Source organism: Rhipicephalus microplus, chromosome 4, assembly GCF_043290135.1.
Source record: "Rhipicephalus microplus isolate Deutch F79 chromosome 4, USDA_Rmic, whole genome shotgun sequence".
Lineage (NCBI taxonomy): Eukaryota > Metazoa > Arthropoda > Arachnida > Ixodida > Ixodidae > Rhipicephalus > Rhipicephalus microplus.
Genome location: NC_134703.1, coordinates 110,023,786 through 110,041,886, shown reverse-complemented (window position 1 = coordinate 110,041,886; position 18,101 = coordinate 110,023,786). Strand labels below are relative to the sequence as shown.

General features: G+C 47.7%; 1 protein-coding gene across 2 annotated transcripts in view; it reads left to right on the top strand.

Moving 5' to 3' along the window:
* The first annotated feature begins 5,400 nt into the window (after positions 1-5,400).
* LOC142813980 (uncharacterized) overlaps positions 5,401-18,101 on the top strand; it is a 35,545-nt gene continuing 22,844 nt past the window's right edge. The window contains exon 1 of one of the 2 annotated variants that reach the window (XM_075891946.1): positions 5,401-5,544. In XM_075891946.1, the coding sequence (XP_075748061.1) occupies positions 5,489-5,544 (56 nt within the window). In that variant the 5' untranslated portion in view covers positions 5,401-5,488. Of the gene's footprint in view, positions 5,545-9,488; positions 9,725-18,101 lie in introns of those variants that run through there. The other variant, XM_075891945.1, reaches the window with a different exon arrangement.

Sequence of the window (18,101 nt, the reverse complement as noted above, 5' to 3'; positions counted from 1 at the left end):
AGACAAGGCGGCGCTGCGAAGGGCTCGTGAGACCAAACGCAAGCGGGCGAAGCGTGCAGCAGACGCCGAACTGCGTGCTCGCGAGGCCGAGGACAAGCGGGCGAAGCGTGCAACGGATGGTGAACTGCGCGCTCGCGAGGCCGAGATGAGGCGTCAGCATCGAGCCGCGAACGCGGCCCAAGAAGCGGAACGACAACGCAAGCGTCAGGCGAAGAAGGGCGATGAAGGCCGGCGTCAAGACGCTGCTCGCAATCGTCAACGGCGAGTGGACGTTCCCGAAGCAGTTCGAGCCAGTGAACGTGCCGCGCGGGAGAGGGTGCGAGCCCTGGACTTTGCTCGTCCGGACGCGTCGTGAAGTGTAAATAAATAATACTTCGTATATAATGTATCTGTGTACAAATGCGTCATGAAAAACAACACTTAAATTCATTAATTACACTTTAATCATCATCATCAGTAATAAAACTCCCAAGCGTTTCCCCGAGGGTGAACATGGTTAAGTGCGAATGCACGGGATGATGCTATGAGGGGGAGTAAAGTTAAAATCCGTTGGCATTCGCCAGTGAGTTAACGTAAACTCCCCTGTGTGATCAAATTGCGATTCCCAGGAACCATTACACCATAAAGGCACCATAGTGTGATTATAAATATAATAGTGCGAATTAATAAATACCCCTCATAGCATTATCCCGTGCATTCGCACTTAACCATGTTCGCCCTCGGGGAAATGCTTGGGAATTTTTTCGGGTTTTGGTCTCGGATTTCGCGAAATTTGTCCCGGTCAACAATAGGTTTTAAATGAAACTGTGGACGAAAATTGTCATGGGACAGTGTAATTGTTAGGATCTAATGACCACTGCTAAGGTTGACCCCACTGTGTGTCCAGTTAACTTGTCGCACATATTTAGTGAAAGTATGGTCGGGGGTGGTATCTCTGCTCACACTGTTGCCAATTCGTGTTGGTAGCATGCAGTCAGTGACTAGAGTGCACCTGTTTCGCTGAATGTATTGAAAAAGGCTGGTGCCCTTCCGAGTGTTTCTCCTGTATCCCCAATTTACGTGCGGGGCATTAAAGTCACCCGTTACAACTATGGGAGCAGAGTTTGCTATTTGGATGGCCCTGTCGATTGCTTCAAAAACAGCAGTGAGGCCATCTCTAGGATGAGAATAAATATTCAAAATAAGATATGTGCCTTGTCCTGTACGACGTGGGAGAAGTTCAAGAAGAAGGCAGTCACTGTAAAGATCGGAAAGATCATGCACTATAAACGAGATATTTCTCTGTAAACATGTGGTAGCCCATGGGGAGCTAGGATGCGAATGTACAGCCTGATAGCCGAGGAGTTTGCAAGCTTTTAAAGGCTCCTGTACGGCGACGACATCGAGGACCCGTGTAGACCGCTGTATATAAAGTGAGAGGTTGTCTCTCTTGTTTCTTAATCCACGGCAATTCCATTGCCATATGTAGAGTGAAGAGGGTGAAGATAAGGCAAGGGTGCAGGAGGGGGTTATGGCTGCGAAGGCGCTGGAGAGGGTTGAGATTGTGGGAGAGATTCGAGCCGAGCAACTTACACGTCTAGAATATTCTATATCTTGTTGAAGCGTTCAGCAATTTGCGTAAAGCCTAAATCAACCATTTGTGTGAGTTCCCGGTGTTCTTTCCGAATTATTTGACTGGGGCTCATAAGATCATACTCCGATGACTCGGGTCGCTTTGTCCTTTTCTTTTTTGCTGGCTGTGGAGAGGAATCTATAATATCGGTCCCTGACTCGGCTGCCATATCAGGCTCTAAGACAGAGGGGGAGATGGATAGGGGTGGAGAAGACGCGGGTGGGGCAGCTGTAAGTGTACCTAAACGTTCCAGCACCAGAGCCAACTGTTACTTTAACTCTTGATTTTCTCGCATTAGACGTTCGATAGTCTCCTGAGTTTTAGAATTTTCTTTAGCGTCAGAGAGGATACGAAAGGAGCAGGAGGCTTACTTTGGCCAGCTCACCTTATCGAGTTTGGTGCTGAAGTCGCGGCTTTGTGATGCACTTCGTTCAGGGCTTTTGCCTTTGCTGCCACGGTTTCGTCCAGGACTCCTGCTTCTGCGTCTACGGTTTCATCCAGGACTCTTGCTTCTGCTGCTACGATTTCTATCGTCGATGCTTGAAAAAAACTTCTTCTCGAGCTGGAACTCGAGCTGCTCCTGCTGGTGCTCTTGTTGCGGCCTTTGTCTTGGCCGAGAAAGACGGCTGAAGCCACGCTGAAAGCGTTGCTTGCATGCCCTGTCACCCGTCTTGTTAGCGTCCCCACAGATGACGCACTGCGGGGTGCAGGGATAGTCCTCCGGGTATTTCTGTCCGCAGCTTGAGCAAGTGAGGCGATTTGGCAAAGGACATACATCTCGTCGGTGGCCGACTTGTCTGCAGTTTAGGAACGCTTCCAGCTTCGGTCGAAAGTTGAAAACGGCGTAGAGGATGCCAAACATTTTGACTGACGGAGGAAGCTCCTCAGCCATGAAGCGAATGAGCACTGAGCGTGAGGTATGCCCCATGTCCCTTGCTTGGACTATTGGTAGAAGGGGATTCGCCCGATGTAATTCTTGAAGCAAGTCCTGAGATGATTCACCATTCCAAGCGTGGTAGATGATCCCTGCCCGTGCCCCGTCTGGGGGAGCTATGTACGCGTGAAATCTCAGTTTTTTACCACGTAGCCGGAGTTCTCCTATTTTTGCATAGTTGGTAACTCGGTCAGCGCAAGAAGTGGACACGGTGAAAATATTCTTGGCTAGATTGGTGCACACAAGATCTTCGTCCGCAACCACAGAGTGCAGTCCGCTGTTGGCGACTACAGCCGCTCATAACTCTCCATTGTTGTATTGGGCAAGATCTACGGCCGCACTCGGACGAAAGACAATCTTGAAGTCATCGACTGGCAACCGTGGCAGTCGTTTTACGGGAGGACGCGCCACAGCTGTGTGGTCGAGCTTTAAGGAAACGCTGGACGGTGATTCCGTTTTGCGTGCTGGCGTTTCGGCAGCTGACGCCGCTTTACTTGACTGCGTTCCTTCAGTTTCTTTTGACTGCTGGCGAGGTGAGCGTTGTCGGGCATTCAGGACTACACTCCATTCTTCTGGGTTAAATTCTGTGGAAGGTACATCCGTGCCACTCACCATGTATGCCATTGCGTTGCCGAATGAACTTGTGCACACGCGCCGAAGCGCGAGCCCGACGCCGGTACCGGTGGCGTTAGGGCTGACGAGGTGGCGTTCCCCCGCTCAGCAAGAGTTGAAGTTTGCAAATCTCCTCAAGAACAAAGAGGTTTGAGGCACTCACCAGCAGCGTCGGCAACTTGCTGAAGTTCATGAGGGGCCACTGTTGGCACCAAAAAAGCAGTCTTGGTTCAACAAAAACTTCATAGAATACGCAGTCCATGCGAGGCACACCAGCCTTGTCTGGCCCCCTAGCGGACTCTCGCTGACATGCACGCACGCCATTTCGACCTACCACTGCGCCGTCTATAGTCGCTGGAATGGTCGAATAGAAATACTGTACGTAGAGTTTTGTCAGTGGCATGTCTTGCGGCACGCAAATGCCACCTGGGGCATTTTATCCGATCCAAGCTTGAGCCGGATTAGCTTGGGCCGTGTAGCAGGGGTCATAAAGTTGATCGCGGTCAAGAAAACTGGTCCGGATCACTCTGATTTTGATTAAAAGAGCCAGTGGGACACCGGTAATACAATAGGCTGAACGGGGATTGAGGGATGAACGGAGAGAGATGTAAAAAACAGAACATCAAAAAAACACGTGAGGTTAAACTAGCGTGCTCCGTTAGTGGGCGCTGGATCAAGTCTACCCGCCGGAGGACTAAGGCAAGCTTATTACCTACCATACCAAACACTAAATAAAGAGGAATCAGTCAGCTCGAGGCAACTTCAGACCAGTACGTTACCAAATTTGCCTAATCTGGGTACTCTTCTCACTGCACGTGGAGCTCACATAAAGCTACCTTGTACCACGTCACGTGAGAATGTCAGGTTACTACAGCCTTGGCAACAATACAGAATTTTACAGCGGAGCGATAGGAACTGGTGCTGGCCAGCGAGAACCTGGAAGATCAGCCGAGTTTGATAATCCGAGCCTACAGAGGACTACTGCAAGCAAAACCCTAAACTTAGCCCCCTCCCTTCCTTCCTCCCTCCCTCCCTCCCCAATCACATACCAAAAGCCTCCGACTACTCGCAGCTTCTCCACAGAAAACGTCCAGTGAATGAATAAGTTTTTACCACCACCTATCGCGTTTTACTTCACCTGACCAGCACCTGTGTGTACAGCAGTGTCAAGTCTTTGTGACCGCCACGTCTTCAATGCCTAAACGTGACATTGCTCGATAATGCACGCTGTTGGCACAAGTCATAAGGACCGTCGCTTGTGCAACGCTTAGTTTTTCTTTATTTCTTAATAGCCTTATACAGGTTTCGAGGTGTGGGTCGGGTATTCACTTTGCGTGTTGCTTTGCACATGCCTTTGTACCGAAATACTATTTGTACTACTGTGCAAATATTTCGCACTACGAACCACTCTATAATCACAAAGCAAACAGGTGTGCTACGTTATTAAGGCCTCAATGTGAATCGGTTGTAAACACCACGTTCTTAAGTACACTTATTCATTGAACTTGGCAAAGAGATCTTCGGATGCTAATAAATCGATCCTATTGGTAATTAAAGTTATTCCTTCTAGCAGGCGAGATCATCAGTTCTTAATCGGTCGATCTTATCATTGAAATTTCCTACGCATGATGAGCTACACTAAGCTTTGCACTATGAAGGCAAGCGGTAACCGTCCAAACACGCAACGTCGAAGAATAGCCCCCCCCCCCTCAAGCCAACAATGGCCCACCTACAAAAATTGTTCTTGATACTTTTAAGTCCCCAGTTCCGTGAAGAATTAGTATCTTGCTCTGAATTTCATGTTTCAACTTTTCGTTCGCATTATATATCCACCGACAATTCTCGCAAAGCACCGCATTGGGAAGGCGTCAGTAACCGCGGAAACAAGCAAGCCAGCAAGTTAACTTCGTCCTCTTTGACACGCTCGTACCTTGACCTTGATCTGCTGGAGGCACTGAAGCATCATCTCAATGGTTCCGCAAAGTGAGAGATGGTGCCACGGCTGTCAGCTTTAATCTTTTCTATTTGTTTATTTTTTTGAAGAACACAGCGATACCCTTCGACGTTGCGACGAATGATGATGCTTCCAACAGCCACGCTTGCACATGGCCTTGCGCGCGCCCGTGCACAGAAGTGGCCTCGCCGTCTAAAATCCCCTGCGTCACTGGTCACGTGACGACGTCTCGCACCCAGGTGGTTAGCTTGTGTACCACGAACACGCTGTTCCATTCGCCATAACACGGTAGACTGTAGTTCCCCGGCGTTCGTCTTCGACCAGTGGAACTTTTAAACGGATCCTGACGTATGGCATAGAATCTCGTGCCAAAGTCATGGCGAGTACAGAGAAGGGCAACGGAACGACAGAGGTAGCCGCTGGTCAGAAAAAGTGAGTAGTAGATTCCCACGATAGTCATAACGTCTCGCTTACGGATTCCGCATTTGAACGGTGACCAGTGAAGCGGCTGGATACAGTGGATCTGTATTGGCGTCGCTCATTATCTTCCTGTCGCATATTGCCGTAAAGCCGTGGTCGAATAATGACAGTGTGCTTCGTCAATTTGACGGGAAATCAACGCGACCTGTTGTGTGCGTGCATCTTCGTGTCCCTGTTTTCTTGCCTTGAATTTTATCACATCTTCGGTATGATAATACAAAGCTGTGAGGCACCGGGGGCGATTTCGTACCGTTATCAGCATCACATGCACGTTCTGCTTGAGAAGAACGCACGCTGCGATTTTCTGGTAAGTGCAGCGCGTGTGTGGGCGCTGTGAAGCATGTGCGCGAACTTGGCGTGTTCTTTTCAGCGTTCCTACATTCCCCGCTGTTCTCGCTCAGTGTTGTAGACTTGGCTGTCGGTGATGGCCTGTTGTGCTTCATTCGAGAGAGCGCTGCCGAACCACGGACCACGACTCTCGCCTACCATCTTCGGTTTCGGTATCTCGACTTCCCCATTGTACCTCTGGCCAGAAAATTTATTGTGAAAGTGATAGTAATATGTATAGTCTTAGGCACCAAAAGCACAAAATGAATACAACAAACCGCAGTGAGGGGCTTGCAACTTTTCACTATCTTGACTTCTTTAACGAACATGAGCATCGTACAGTACACGCACCTCTAGCATTTTGCTGCCAGCTAAATGTGACTGCAGCGGCCAGATTAGAACCCACAAAGTTGGTTTAAGCAGCCGAGCACCAGAACCACTGTTCCACCTTAGCCAGCGTTTCTGTATTAAAGCATCGACCTTGATGAATCGTGTATGTCGAAAGCTCGCTCAGCAATATGAAAACGAAATGCTGTTTTCTTGGAGCGCTGTATCTTGTCGAGGTCTCATGAATCATTAGTAGCTTCGCAAATAGGTAACTATCAGTCACAATATCAAAACTGCTATCTTTTCGCAAACACATGGAATGTTCGGATGGCACGTGTCCCTGCCAGAGCTTCTGTTACAATGTAGCTGTCTCTTTTTATCGAACCCCTCTCACGCGTAGCCGGCGTTGGTCGCTGTGTCATTCGGTTCTTGTTAACCTACCACAGTAAGAAAGCCAAGGATGTCTAAAAACATTGGCCAAGCACTTCTTAACCGTCAAGATTCAACCACTACGCGTGCCCCTACCCCCTTCTTATCTGACCCATGGTGAGCGGGGGGTGCCGTCTGACTGTGCGATTGTGCGGGACATCAGGTGAAACAGCCAAAGCTTCCGGACCAGTAACCAGCAAGAGGAGGGGCTGCCAAAGGGACAGCTAGTACGTAGTTACTGGAGCGGCTCTTATAATTGTGACTTGAATAGGTGCAAACCCTAGCACACTGCAAAAAATTACTATATTTTGAAAGCCCCACTTCTGTCCACAGAATACATGCGGCTGCCTCGTTTTATGAAGGGCTTCGCATCCATCCGTCCTTAATATTGCCGTACTTTTGGGACGTTAAACACCGAAAATTCCTATCTAAATACCGTATTTCCTCACAAATTTATTGCAACCTAAGATTATAGAACCCATCAAGAAGTGGCGAAATTACAGAGATTTGCATATTCCATTGCTACAGCTAAGAATAAGCGCTTTCTCTCTACATTGGCACTGAAAGCTGTGCAGAGAGGGCGATGAAAAAGGGGCAAGAAGATGACACCCGTCGTCAGTGCACGTCATAACAACCAGGTTTTTTCTTTCTTTCTTTCTTCGAACGCATGGCTTACATTGAAAGAGTGCGTGAGCTGGCGCTTGCAGGCATCCCGCGGGCGGCAGCTGTAAACATATATGCGGCTGACGATGCCCAAATCGGCCAACGGATAGGGATCTTCGGTATATGGCGCAGTAATTTGTGTACAATCACTTGTAGAGAGAACAAGAAGCGACTTCTATACTTATTTTTTAATAAGCAATCGTAAATTCCAGGTCATGTTCGCGCGTTCCCAGGGGCGTCGACTACCGATAGCAGCCTTTTCTGACGACATTGAAAAAGTGTAGCAGTTTATTTATTTATTTTTACAAAAGAAAAAAAAGGTTTCCGCTTCCACAACAACTACGTGAAGAGAGAGGATAAACATTTATTAATAACGAATGCACGCTGAGCCTTCACAACTACGTGGACAAACTTTCTTTTCGGCAAAAGGATCGAAACCTAATCGACTGGGAAGGACCGAGGAAGCAAGCTGGCACGTGTTCCTTTTTTTTGCCTTCCTTGTCTTTTCTTTCCTCCAAATACCCCTGTACATCACAGAATTTCAGGGAATCCATAAGCTTAAGTTTTCCTGCGAGACGAGGACAAACGGCACTCAAAAATGGACGGAACAGACTTGGGGATGCTGTCTCGGCCCCATGTCTATTTTATTGGTTCCGTCTTAAGTAAGGCGCTGTAGCACTTTGCGGGAATACGTGGCGTATATGGTCTACAACCTCTTGACCCACTGGGCGTGGGGAGCGTTTTGATAGCCAGAGCGTGGCACACCGGGCCAGCGCCCTCTCCCCCCTTTCTGCGAAGTTTGTTTGCCATGGTTTCCATAGCACAAAATTGCACTGAACCATGGCTGCCTCCCGGCCCCTATAGTTCCCAAAAATCCTCTCCCCCCCACCCCGAAAAACACTTCTGCCTGCACCCCGACCTGCCAATTTGTGAAAGTAAGCACGATGGTTATTAGAAAAACGAAAAAAAAAATAACTTGCAGGCAGGCCGTTTTGCAAATTTTGCAACACCAACTGGCTCTTTTTGCAGTAGAAAGTAAGCTGTTGTTTAAATGAAAGGAATGTTTACGAAAAAATAAAGGGTGGGGTAGTGAAGGTGCAAGGGGGCAGAAGAATACATCGATGGTCGCTGTAATTTTGCATCTCTAGCTGCTGAAACCTGAAAACACACATGTGGTGCCTTACGGTGAAGCCCAAATGTGCCATTCTTTTGTGCTGTTTTTAATTAATGACTGCTCCGTGGGTGTTGCCCTTGTCTCCTTGTTTGCAAGCAGTATTTCCTGTATTGTCTCTAATAAGAATATTCATTTCAATTTTTGGCATGTTCTGCTCCAACTGATCGCAAATAGCAATGGCGTCTGTCAAAATCATAGCGTGGTTTTGTGAGGTTACTCGTCAGCAAATATTATTATGAAAACACGAGATGCCCGCGACGCCAAAGGATGGCGTTGCACGAGTGTGCTTTTTGCGTAGACTAACTGTAAAGGCCGTTTTTGTAAAGGCCACCATGAGAATGATGTGTAGTCGCCAAATTCTTCGTTAATGAAACTTCTTTAAATCAGGCGACGAGATCATAAGTTCTTAATGAAGCGATATTATTGTTGCATAACTCGGCACCCGAAATATTACGCCAAAATTTACACTCCAGAATACGAAGACTAGAGGAAATCGTCGAAGCAAGCAACGGTGATAGAGAAAAATTCTCCCAAACAACAATGACCCATAAACGAAATTAGGTAACGATTCGGGCTCTAATTGCATGCATAACTCCTACCTCTCTATGACTTTTGATGTGTCAAATTTTCATTTGCATTGTGCAACTACTCCCTCCTAATACCCCGTTGTGGGCTGCTGCCAGTGACCGAGAAACAAGCAGCGAAGCACTTAAACGTCGTCCTCTTTCACGAATTCGTACATTTACCTTGATCTGTCTGGACGCGCTGCTGCATCGTTTCAATGCGTCGGCCAAGTTGAGGACGACGACGCGGCTACCAGCTTCGATCTTTTCTATTCTTTTTTTTTCGGAGATCGCACGGCGAATTCTTCGACGTTGCAAGAAGCGATAATGCTTCCAGCAGCCACGGTTGCACGCGGCCTTCGCGGGCACGCGCGCACACTGCTGCCGCCGCCGTCTGAGATCCGCCACGTCACTAATCACGTGATGACGACGTCTCGTTTTGAAAAGGCGAACCCGTGAAAACCGTGAACGCGTTGTTCCATTCTGTGTCGCGCGCTGAACGACGGCTCCATCGGCGTTTGTCTTCAACCAGTGAAGTCCTGAATCGTGTTCCTAGAGCAGCGGGACACAGCACAAAGCCTCGCATGTCGGTCATGGCGTCTACGGAGAAGAGCAGCGGCGCGACAGATGCAGCCGCATGTCCAAAAAAGTGAGTAGTAGACGGCCACGTTGTTGATAACGTTTCGCTTGGGGAATGTGCGCTTGAACGATGACCGTGGCGGCGGTTGGGTAGAGTAGATCTTTTTGAGGTGTCGTGTGTAGCTGTCATGTTGCATATTGTCGCATAACCAGTGCCTAAGAATGGTAATACGCGTGACCCATTCGAAGAGGAAGGAACACGACATCTCCAACGTGCGCTGCTTGGTGGTGTAATTTAAGTCGTTGGCAAATGGAAAACAAATTAGTCGCTTTGCATTTCAACCCATCTTCAGTGCCTTCGGTAGAATACTGCATATCTGGAGCTATTTAGCCGCGTTTGTAGCATGACGTGTGCGTGCTACTATTTGTAGCGGCAAGAACACAGCAGAGGAACGTGTGGCGGAAATTTCTCACGAGTGCAGCGCGGGTGGCATGCTCTGACAGATGTGCGCAGCTTTGCGTACCCCCGTTCCATGTCACGCTGTTCCCGCTTAATGCTATAGACTGTCTTGAACATCCTGTAAATGATTGTGCCTCAAGCAAGGGTGCGCTGCAGGACGTGCGAAGCCTACATAGAAATCCAAAGGACGTGCATGAGGGGTCTCCACTTTCACGAATAAGTGCGATACTCTCAATCGTATTGCTCTCGTATGCTCCTCGCTTTGGGCATCGCGATGTAACGTTTAAGTCCAACTATGATCATTCACGAAGAACGGTCGTTCTGCAATAAAATAACGAAATTTCGATCTCTTGGAGCCGCAATGCCGTGGTCTGTTGAACTTTAGTAGCTTGGCAAGAAGGGAATCGGCTGTCGCAATTACAAAACTGAAAACCGTGGGCACTTCCGTTACAATTTAGCTATATTTTGGAACTTCTGTAGGAAGGGCTCTTGACGTTGGGCAAAAATGTTACTATATACGCATGCGCGAGCGAGCAACTTCAATCCGAAGCTAGCCGAGAAGAGCCTCTACTACACAGAGTTTACTATCAGGTGGTCCATAAGCGATATTCAACCAGAGGAGAAATAAGTGAGAATTGAGCATAATGGGATAGCGACGTCACGAATTAGCGAGTGGGCGGATGTGGCCTCCCCATGTGTTCATGGAGGTGACGGGAACCTGTTGACGGGATCCCTTGCGGTATAAAAGAAAAAAAAATCGGAGAAATTGAATGAGTGCACTTAACAGTGAGGCATGTTTTTCTGCTAAATGGGAAAAAAAAGCACAAGACACGAGATGGTGAGAAAAAAACAAGGGGGGCGGTGTCGCCGTTCTTTGTGGTGCTTGTTGCCGTCGTAATAGTCTTTTTAGGAAGTAACAAAAATACGGTGCGGCTTTAGCGTACAGACGCGCCCTTCGCGCTTGTTGTGCTTAAGCCGCTCTCTGTGAGAGTGCGTACCCTGACCTACAGGTTCGTTATTCATCACATGTTGGCTGAGAAACAGCAATGCATAGTTGTAACCAAACGATCCGTCCAAAGGTGTTTTTTTTGAAAACTTCATTCTTGGCGCTGTTATAGCTTCACTGGAATTAGTAGCAGCAAGAAGACAACAGGCGAGAAAGGAGAATCTCTCTAACGACGCACGAATCTGTCCATTCAGGTTCATTCGTGCAGTTTTCAAGCAATGCATGCTAATTAATTATTGAAGCCGGCTAAGTTCGACGAAGAAAACCTGTTCGCTGTTCCATGAGGTGGTCCGACACGAACAATACGAACGGCAATACACTTCAGGTCATGTGAACTGAAAAGACTGTACGTTATCGCTACCCGCGCCGAGGTTTGAATGATTCTAACTGGTTGTGTTGCACAGAAATTAAAAAAAAATGGGTGCAGCTGCCACTAACTTGCTCAGGTTCATGACTGGTGCACTGTCTGCTCGTCCGCAATCTGATCAGCTTTTTGGTAGTCGAGGATGAATTGTGCGTGCCTCGCTCAGTTTGCGATTAGCACTGCTAAGAGGCGGGAAGCAGAAAACTTGCTATAGGTGATTCATTGAAATATATCGTGTCTGCAGACCAAAAATGATCTGCTGGACAGCGCGTAAGGTCACAGAAAGTGCGAATTTCAGGAACAATTCTACTCTTTAGCCCATGTTTGCATGATCGCTGATTGTCTTTCCACTGGTTGGTTGTCGCTTGCACGGATTCTGCTGGAATGTTTTCTGTATGCTGATTGAGTTGCACGCTCCAGCTTGTAGAGCTCACAGCATCATAGAAGATGCAGCGAATTCTAATTGTCGTATCATTAAATATGACACCGCACTAGCCTCGAGTCGAATGTAATATTAGTCAGGCATATATCCCAGCCAGAGCAAAGCGAAGACGCAGTTTCAAATAGAGGCTCTAACGTTACACGTCAAAAGCCTTCGATATTCGCGATGACGAAGTTGTCTGCAACGTACAGGACAGAGAAGCTGTTGGCTCTCTGGAAAATTTCGTGAGGCTGTATACTGCTAAACCAGGATGACGAAGAAGCTAGAACACGAATCTATTCCTTTTGCAAAAAAAAAAAACGTCTGCTGATGTCAGTCACACAAGGCCCGAACTCCCGTGAGGCGCTTACAGAAAAAAAAACGGCCATGACATGCTCACCCAACAGTTGGGGTTTTAAAGAACAACTTGTAGAACGGGGTCTATTATGGCTACACAGCTATGAAAAGTCGGCTGTAAAAGAATATTTCAGTGCAAAACAGTCACCGGCGGGAAATGCCGCCCACCGACGGTGACCGCTATTTTGCCATGGCACCTTGAGACGTCACGTGCAGCAAGGAGCGGTGCCTTCGTCTATCCAAAGTTTTAGCAGCTGCAGATTTTCCAGCTTTAGTGCAAAGCGGAAGAAAGCTTAAATAGAGAGTTAAAATATAACGGGCTTACCGGGTGTACCGTGATACTAGAAAAGAAGTGCGCATGCGCAGATATGTACGTCACCTCTACCAGTTCTCGCACGCGCGGTATTTTTCAGATTTCACGTTACCGAAGTAGCGTAGGTGTACGAAGTGTACATAAACATGGGGGCGCTCTCGGACGCCCGCTTAGAAGTGATTTTGGCGTAGTTGTTGAAAGATTCACCTCGTTCGCAGTAAACGACTGTTCAAAGTGGCTTCGCTTGCCTTCAGTTAGCTTCGATGATCGAGTATTAAGAATAAGTTGGCGTAGTTTTTGAGATAGTTACCCGTTTCGAACGCGTGTAGGCCTAACTACAAGATCGATGTAAACAAATCGGCAACATAGATGTTTTCGCGCTTGGTGCGTGGTTCATATTTTTTTATTTTTTATTATCAATAAAATAAACTTCTAACAATGCTTCGCGCGGTGTCAGAAGGAAACATTTTCTTTTTCTTTTCATTTTCACTGTTTAACTTATTAACCATGTTATAGGTGGCGCCACCGTCCCGGCTGGGGCACGGAAACACTACCCCGCAAACTATAATATGCTGCCCAGAACGAATGTTTGCTGCATGCTAACGCCATTCCCTTCACCTATGCTATTACGCTGACGCTAAACTATAACTGTCTAATATCTCGATATGACGTGCCGCTGATCACGCTGTGCTATCTTTCACCGGGATGCAAGTTATCCGTGATTCTCGTTTGTCGAAACCGTCTGAAAGCAATCGAACCCATTTTACGCAGTCATTTGCTACAGAAATATTATATATGTCCACATCGACTCTAAATTCAGTTCGAAGCGGCCGTGAAAAACGGACGTCATCTTTCACGTTCACAACGTTCACCGCACAAACACGGTTAACAGACAGAGTATACCGGTCTTACAGGTATACCGGGCGTACCGTGATACCGAAATTGAAGTGAGTATGCGCACATACGTACCTTACCCGTACCGCTTACCGTACTCGCTGTTTTTTACAGATTTAAGGTTACCGTGGTATAGCGTAAGTGTACGTTGTGTACGTAAGCATCGGGGCGCTCTCGGACGCCCGCTTCGCAGTGATTTTGCGTAGTTGAAAGACTGACCTTGTTCGCAGCAAACGACTTCTTAAAGTGGCTTCGCTTGCCTTCAGTTAGCTTCGATGACCGAGTATTACGTATAAGTTTGCGTAGTTTTTCAGATAGCTTACTATGTCGAACGCGTCTAGGCCTAACTACAATATCGATGTAAACAAATAGGCAACATAATTTTTTCGCGTTTGGTGCGTGGTTCATATTCATTTGTCTTTATTATTAGTAACCTTGTAACAATGCTTCGCGTGGTGGCATAGGCAAACAATCTCGTTTTCTTCTCTTTTTCACTGACTTTATCTCATTGCCCATCCAATAGGTGGCGCCACCGTTTCAGCTGGGGCATGTAAACCACGTAAACGCTTTCCCACTAAACTATAGGACGCTGTCCCCAATGAATGTTTGCTGCACGGTAATGTCGTTCCCTTAACCTCCGCTATCACGTTAACCGTAAACTATAGCTGTCTAATGCTACCTGTAAACGTTACGCCCCGTTTGGCGTATTGTGCATGGGCATATCTATCTCGCTATTCCGCTAAGCCTTCTAAACTACTCCATTGATTGATTTGTGGGGTTTAACGTCCCAAAACCACTTCTGATTATGAGAGACGCCGTAGTGGAGGGCTCCGGAAATTTTGACCACCTGGGGTTCTTTAACGTGCACCCAAATCTGAGTACACGGGCCTACAACATTTCCGCCTCCATCGGAAATGCAGCCGCCGCAGCCGGGAATCGAACCCGCGACCTGCGGGTCAGCAGCCGAGTACCTTAGCCACTAGACCACCGCGGCGGGGCTCTAAACTACTCCAAACGGCAAATATAGGGAGTTTTCAAACAGCGTACGTGAAGTGACCTGGTGTATAGCGTTGGAGTATGGGCGCCATGTGAGCTTTCGTATAGCGTTGGTCCCCCGCAGTCGCTGACGTACGCTTGAGTCACTAAAAGGAGGCTTTGTGGGTCTTGCGGGCCGCACGCTAATTCGGATTTTACAGCGAAAGCTGTATATGGTTAGGAAAAACTAAAATCTTTTCGGCATCGGTGTCACGAGTGATCTATATTGGCTGTGTTGTCAATTACGTCGATCGCACCATCGTACCCAAGAACATGCGCCATTGGCTGCGTTTTGAGTGACGTCACAGCCGGGGTGCCGCGCACGCGCATCAGTTTCTACCAAAACCTTCCACATCGGTAAGCCATGAACAACTCTTGAAGAGCACCGACAGTGAGAACACGAGAGCTCGCATTTGCTAGACCGATGTTGCAGTTCGGGCATAAAAACAGGCCCCAGAGACGGTGTACCGGCGGGAACTGAGTACCGGTGATCCTGCAGCTTTCGAAGCCGCGCTAAATCGCGAACGTGAATGCAAGCGCCGAAGGCGGACGGATCCTGTAAACTACGCCGCCAAGTTAGCTCGCGATGTCAAACGCTTGCAACAACGCCGCGCCAAACAATGAATGCGTTTAGTAACTCAAGAAGGCAAAAAAAAACGGCGGATTCCCCGTACAGTGGTAATCGATAATATGCAAAGCACGAATGAGAAATGCTGATATGTCACTTTAAAATCAGCACAACGTTACGAGGTAGAGGTAAATGATGCGGTACCTTACTTCCATGCCATGATTATCATGTTTAGATGTGTCATTTACCTTCAGCTATTAAAGTCACGTGATACCAAATTTAGTATATTTGGAGCTAGCGAAACGGCCGCAAGCATGCTAAGAGCGTGGTATGTTGTCATGTTCTTACATGACACGTGTGTAAGGATTATCATGTTTGCACCAGTCATATATTTCGACTCGATCCCTAGATTTCGTGCTGAACGGTTGTGCCCCCGCGATCTCCGACGACAGCACAGCTCTAGCCGACTGGGCTCTCCTTACGCCATCTCCTGACGCTGACAAGAGCTCTCGCCGAGTGGTGCCCTGTCCTCGGACTCCTGCGACTGTGTACGCCTTGACTTTGGCAGTGGGGCCTTGACTTTGGCATGTAGTCAACTTCTCACATGACACGCATCTCATGATTATCATGTTTGCACCAGTCACATACCTTCGTCATTCATTGACGTTACGTAATACCAAATTTGGTATGATATGATTAAGCTAGCAAAACCGCCGCGAGCATGTCACGAGTGTGACATGCAGTCATGTTGTTTCATGACACACATGTCGTGATTGTCTTGTTTGGACGTGTCACTTACCTATCGTCCGTTCGCGTCGCGTAATACCGAGTTTGGTACATGTGATGCTAGCGAAACGGCCGCGAGCGCATCATGAGCGTAGCTTGTACTCATGTTGTTACATGACACGCATCTCATGTTTATCATGTTTTCACCAGTCTCATACTCCATTCACGTCTCGTAATACAAAAATTAGTATAAGTGAAGCTAGCGAAATGGCCGCCACCGCATCATGAGCGTGGCATGTAGCCATTTTGTTACATGACACGCATGTCAATATTTTCACGTTAGGGTCTGTCGCTTGTGTTCGCCATGCAATAATGTTATACCATACCAGTTTTGCAACATGCCATGTGAATGAAAGCACCGCAAGAGATGCAGGACCATAAAATGTAAATCATGACATTCATGGCATACATGCCATGATGTTCATGTTATGGCTAGTCAAAGACAGACAGACAGACAGACAGACGGACGGACGGACGGACGGACAGACGGACAGATAGATAGATAGATAGATAGATATGCTCAAAGTTGCCGCCGTTCACTATGAAATGCTTCGTATTTATAAAGCACCTAATAGTGCCTACGCCAAACATGTGGCATTGCGGTGCTACAGTGAGGATGAAGAGAGCGCGTTCGCCGGGGCAAACGGCCGCTTTCCACGGGAGTTTCTCCCGCGGTACTTGGGCTTTGTTTTCGACGTCTGTGACCGCCTGTGATTCGAGAACAACCACTGTGATTAACGCATAGCGAAACGCATTTAACCGTTCATTAGACTCCTCCAGCACCATGATTATGCGAAGCACAGCATGCGGCATGTCAAATAAACACTGTGTAAGTTCCAACAATAGAATCCGTTTTTGATATTTTGTAACATTCCAAGCCAACTTTCATCAAGCATACCAATCAGTTTTCAAGAAAACTTAAACAGTGAAGTTTAATAAATAGCTGGCTATGGGGAATCTCGTAAACACACGCCAAACGTGTGTCTACCCTGATTAAAAAGCTCGAACAAGCAACCAGTAATAGTGAAAGGCTTCAGTGACATGTCGGGTTGAATTCACTACTAAACCCCGGGGCCGCATTTTCCAGCTCACTTGTACGGGGGGCTTGGGTGATGATTTCTTTTTTTTGTGTGTGTGTGTGAGCAAACCGCACGAACGCTATTGACGGTTAGCGTTTTGACGCGTGCGGAGTGGCAGCGCCGGCTGCGTGCCCAGTTGGCGTACGTTATTCGAAATCGGCGTTTTTTTACTGCGACGTATGTGATGACGAAGACCGAAACTGGCACTCTGGCACAGACGCGCATGCTTGGAGAGCGAGGTGCAGGAGAAATAAGATATGGAATAACAGCTGGCTCAGGAACGGGTCAGGTGTTGAATCTTGTTTGTTTAGTTCATGACAATATATATATATATATATATATATATATATATATGTGTGTGTGTGTGTGTTTGTGTGTGTGTATGTATGTGTAATAAATGTGCGCACTGTTACACCGGTGTTGGTTATGAAGGGAAGTAGTGTCTTGTGCTTGTGGAATGTGTTACGTATCCAGCGGTTGTAACTGGTTGTGTCGCTGTAGCGCAAGCCGGCTTGAAGGACGTGACGGGAGCGTTCCGGTTGTAACCCATGCATATACTTGCATCATTTGGGCGTCCGCAACAGCTTGGTGGACGCAGCCTGCTCTGTACAATGGTAGGCTGCCTTCACAGAGTTGTTGCAGACATCCAGCTATAAGATGGTCGAGGACCACGCGTGCACGCGTCGTTCCCTACTACCGGTCGTGACGCATGCCAGGACAAGGCTCGCGTCTCAACTACTATAACGTGAGCTATGCTTCTTCACCGGGTGCGTTCGTCCATGGTGCTGCCTTCCATGGATGGACTAAAGATGGTGTGATACGAGCGTGCGGTACGCTTCTAAACCCACCTGACGCCCACCGGGTAACGTGTCCTGGCAGTGCTGTTGCATTTTGATAAATATATTCTGTGGTCAATTGACCAGGAGGCTCGACACAGCTCTGAGTGGTTGGTCCACTGTCGGTGACGCTGGTCGATTGTTAGTTTTAGTGCTGGGCCACTCCCGTACGCATAACCTTGTGTTCCTTTGTGCTTCCGACCACGCGCATGCAGAATACAAGGGAAAAAAAGGGCTTATATCAGCAATCCTCAAACAGGCTCCAGCAAAACAAAAAAAAAATATTCGGCAGATCAAACGTTTCTTGGGAATTGACGGTATGCGAAGC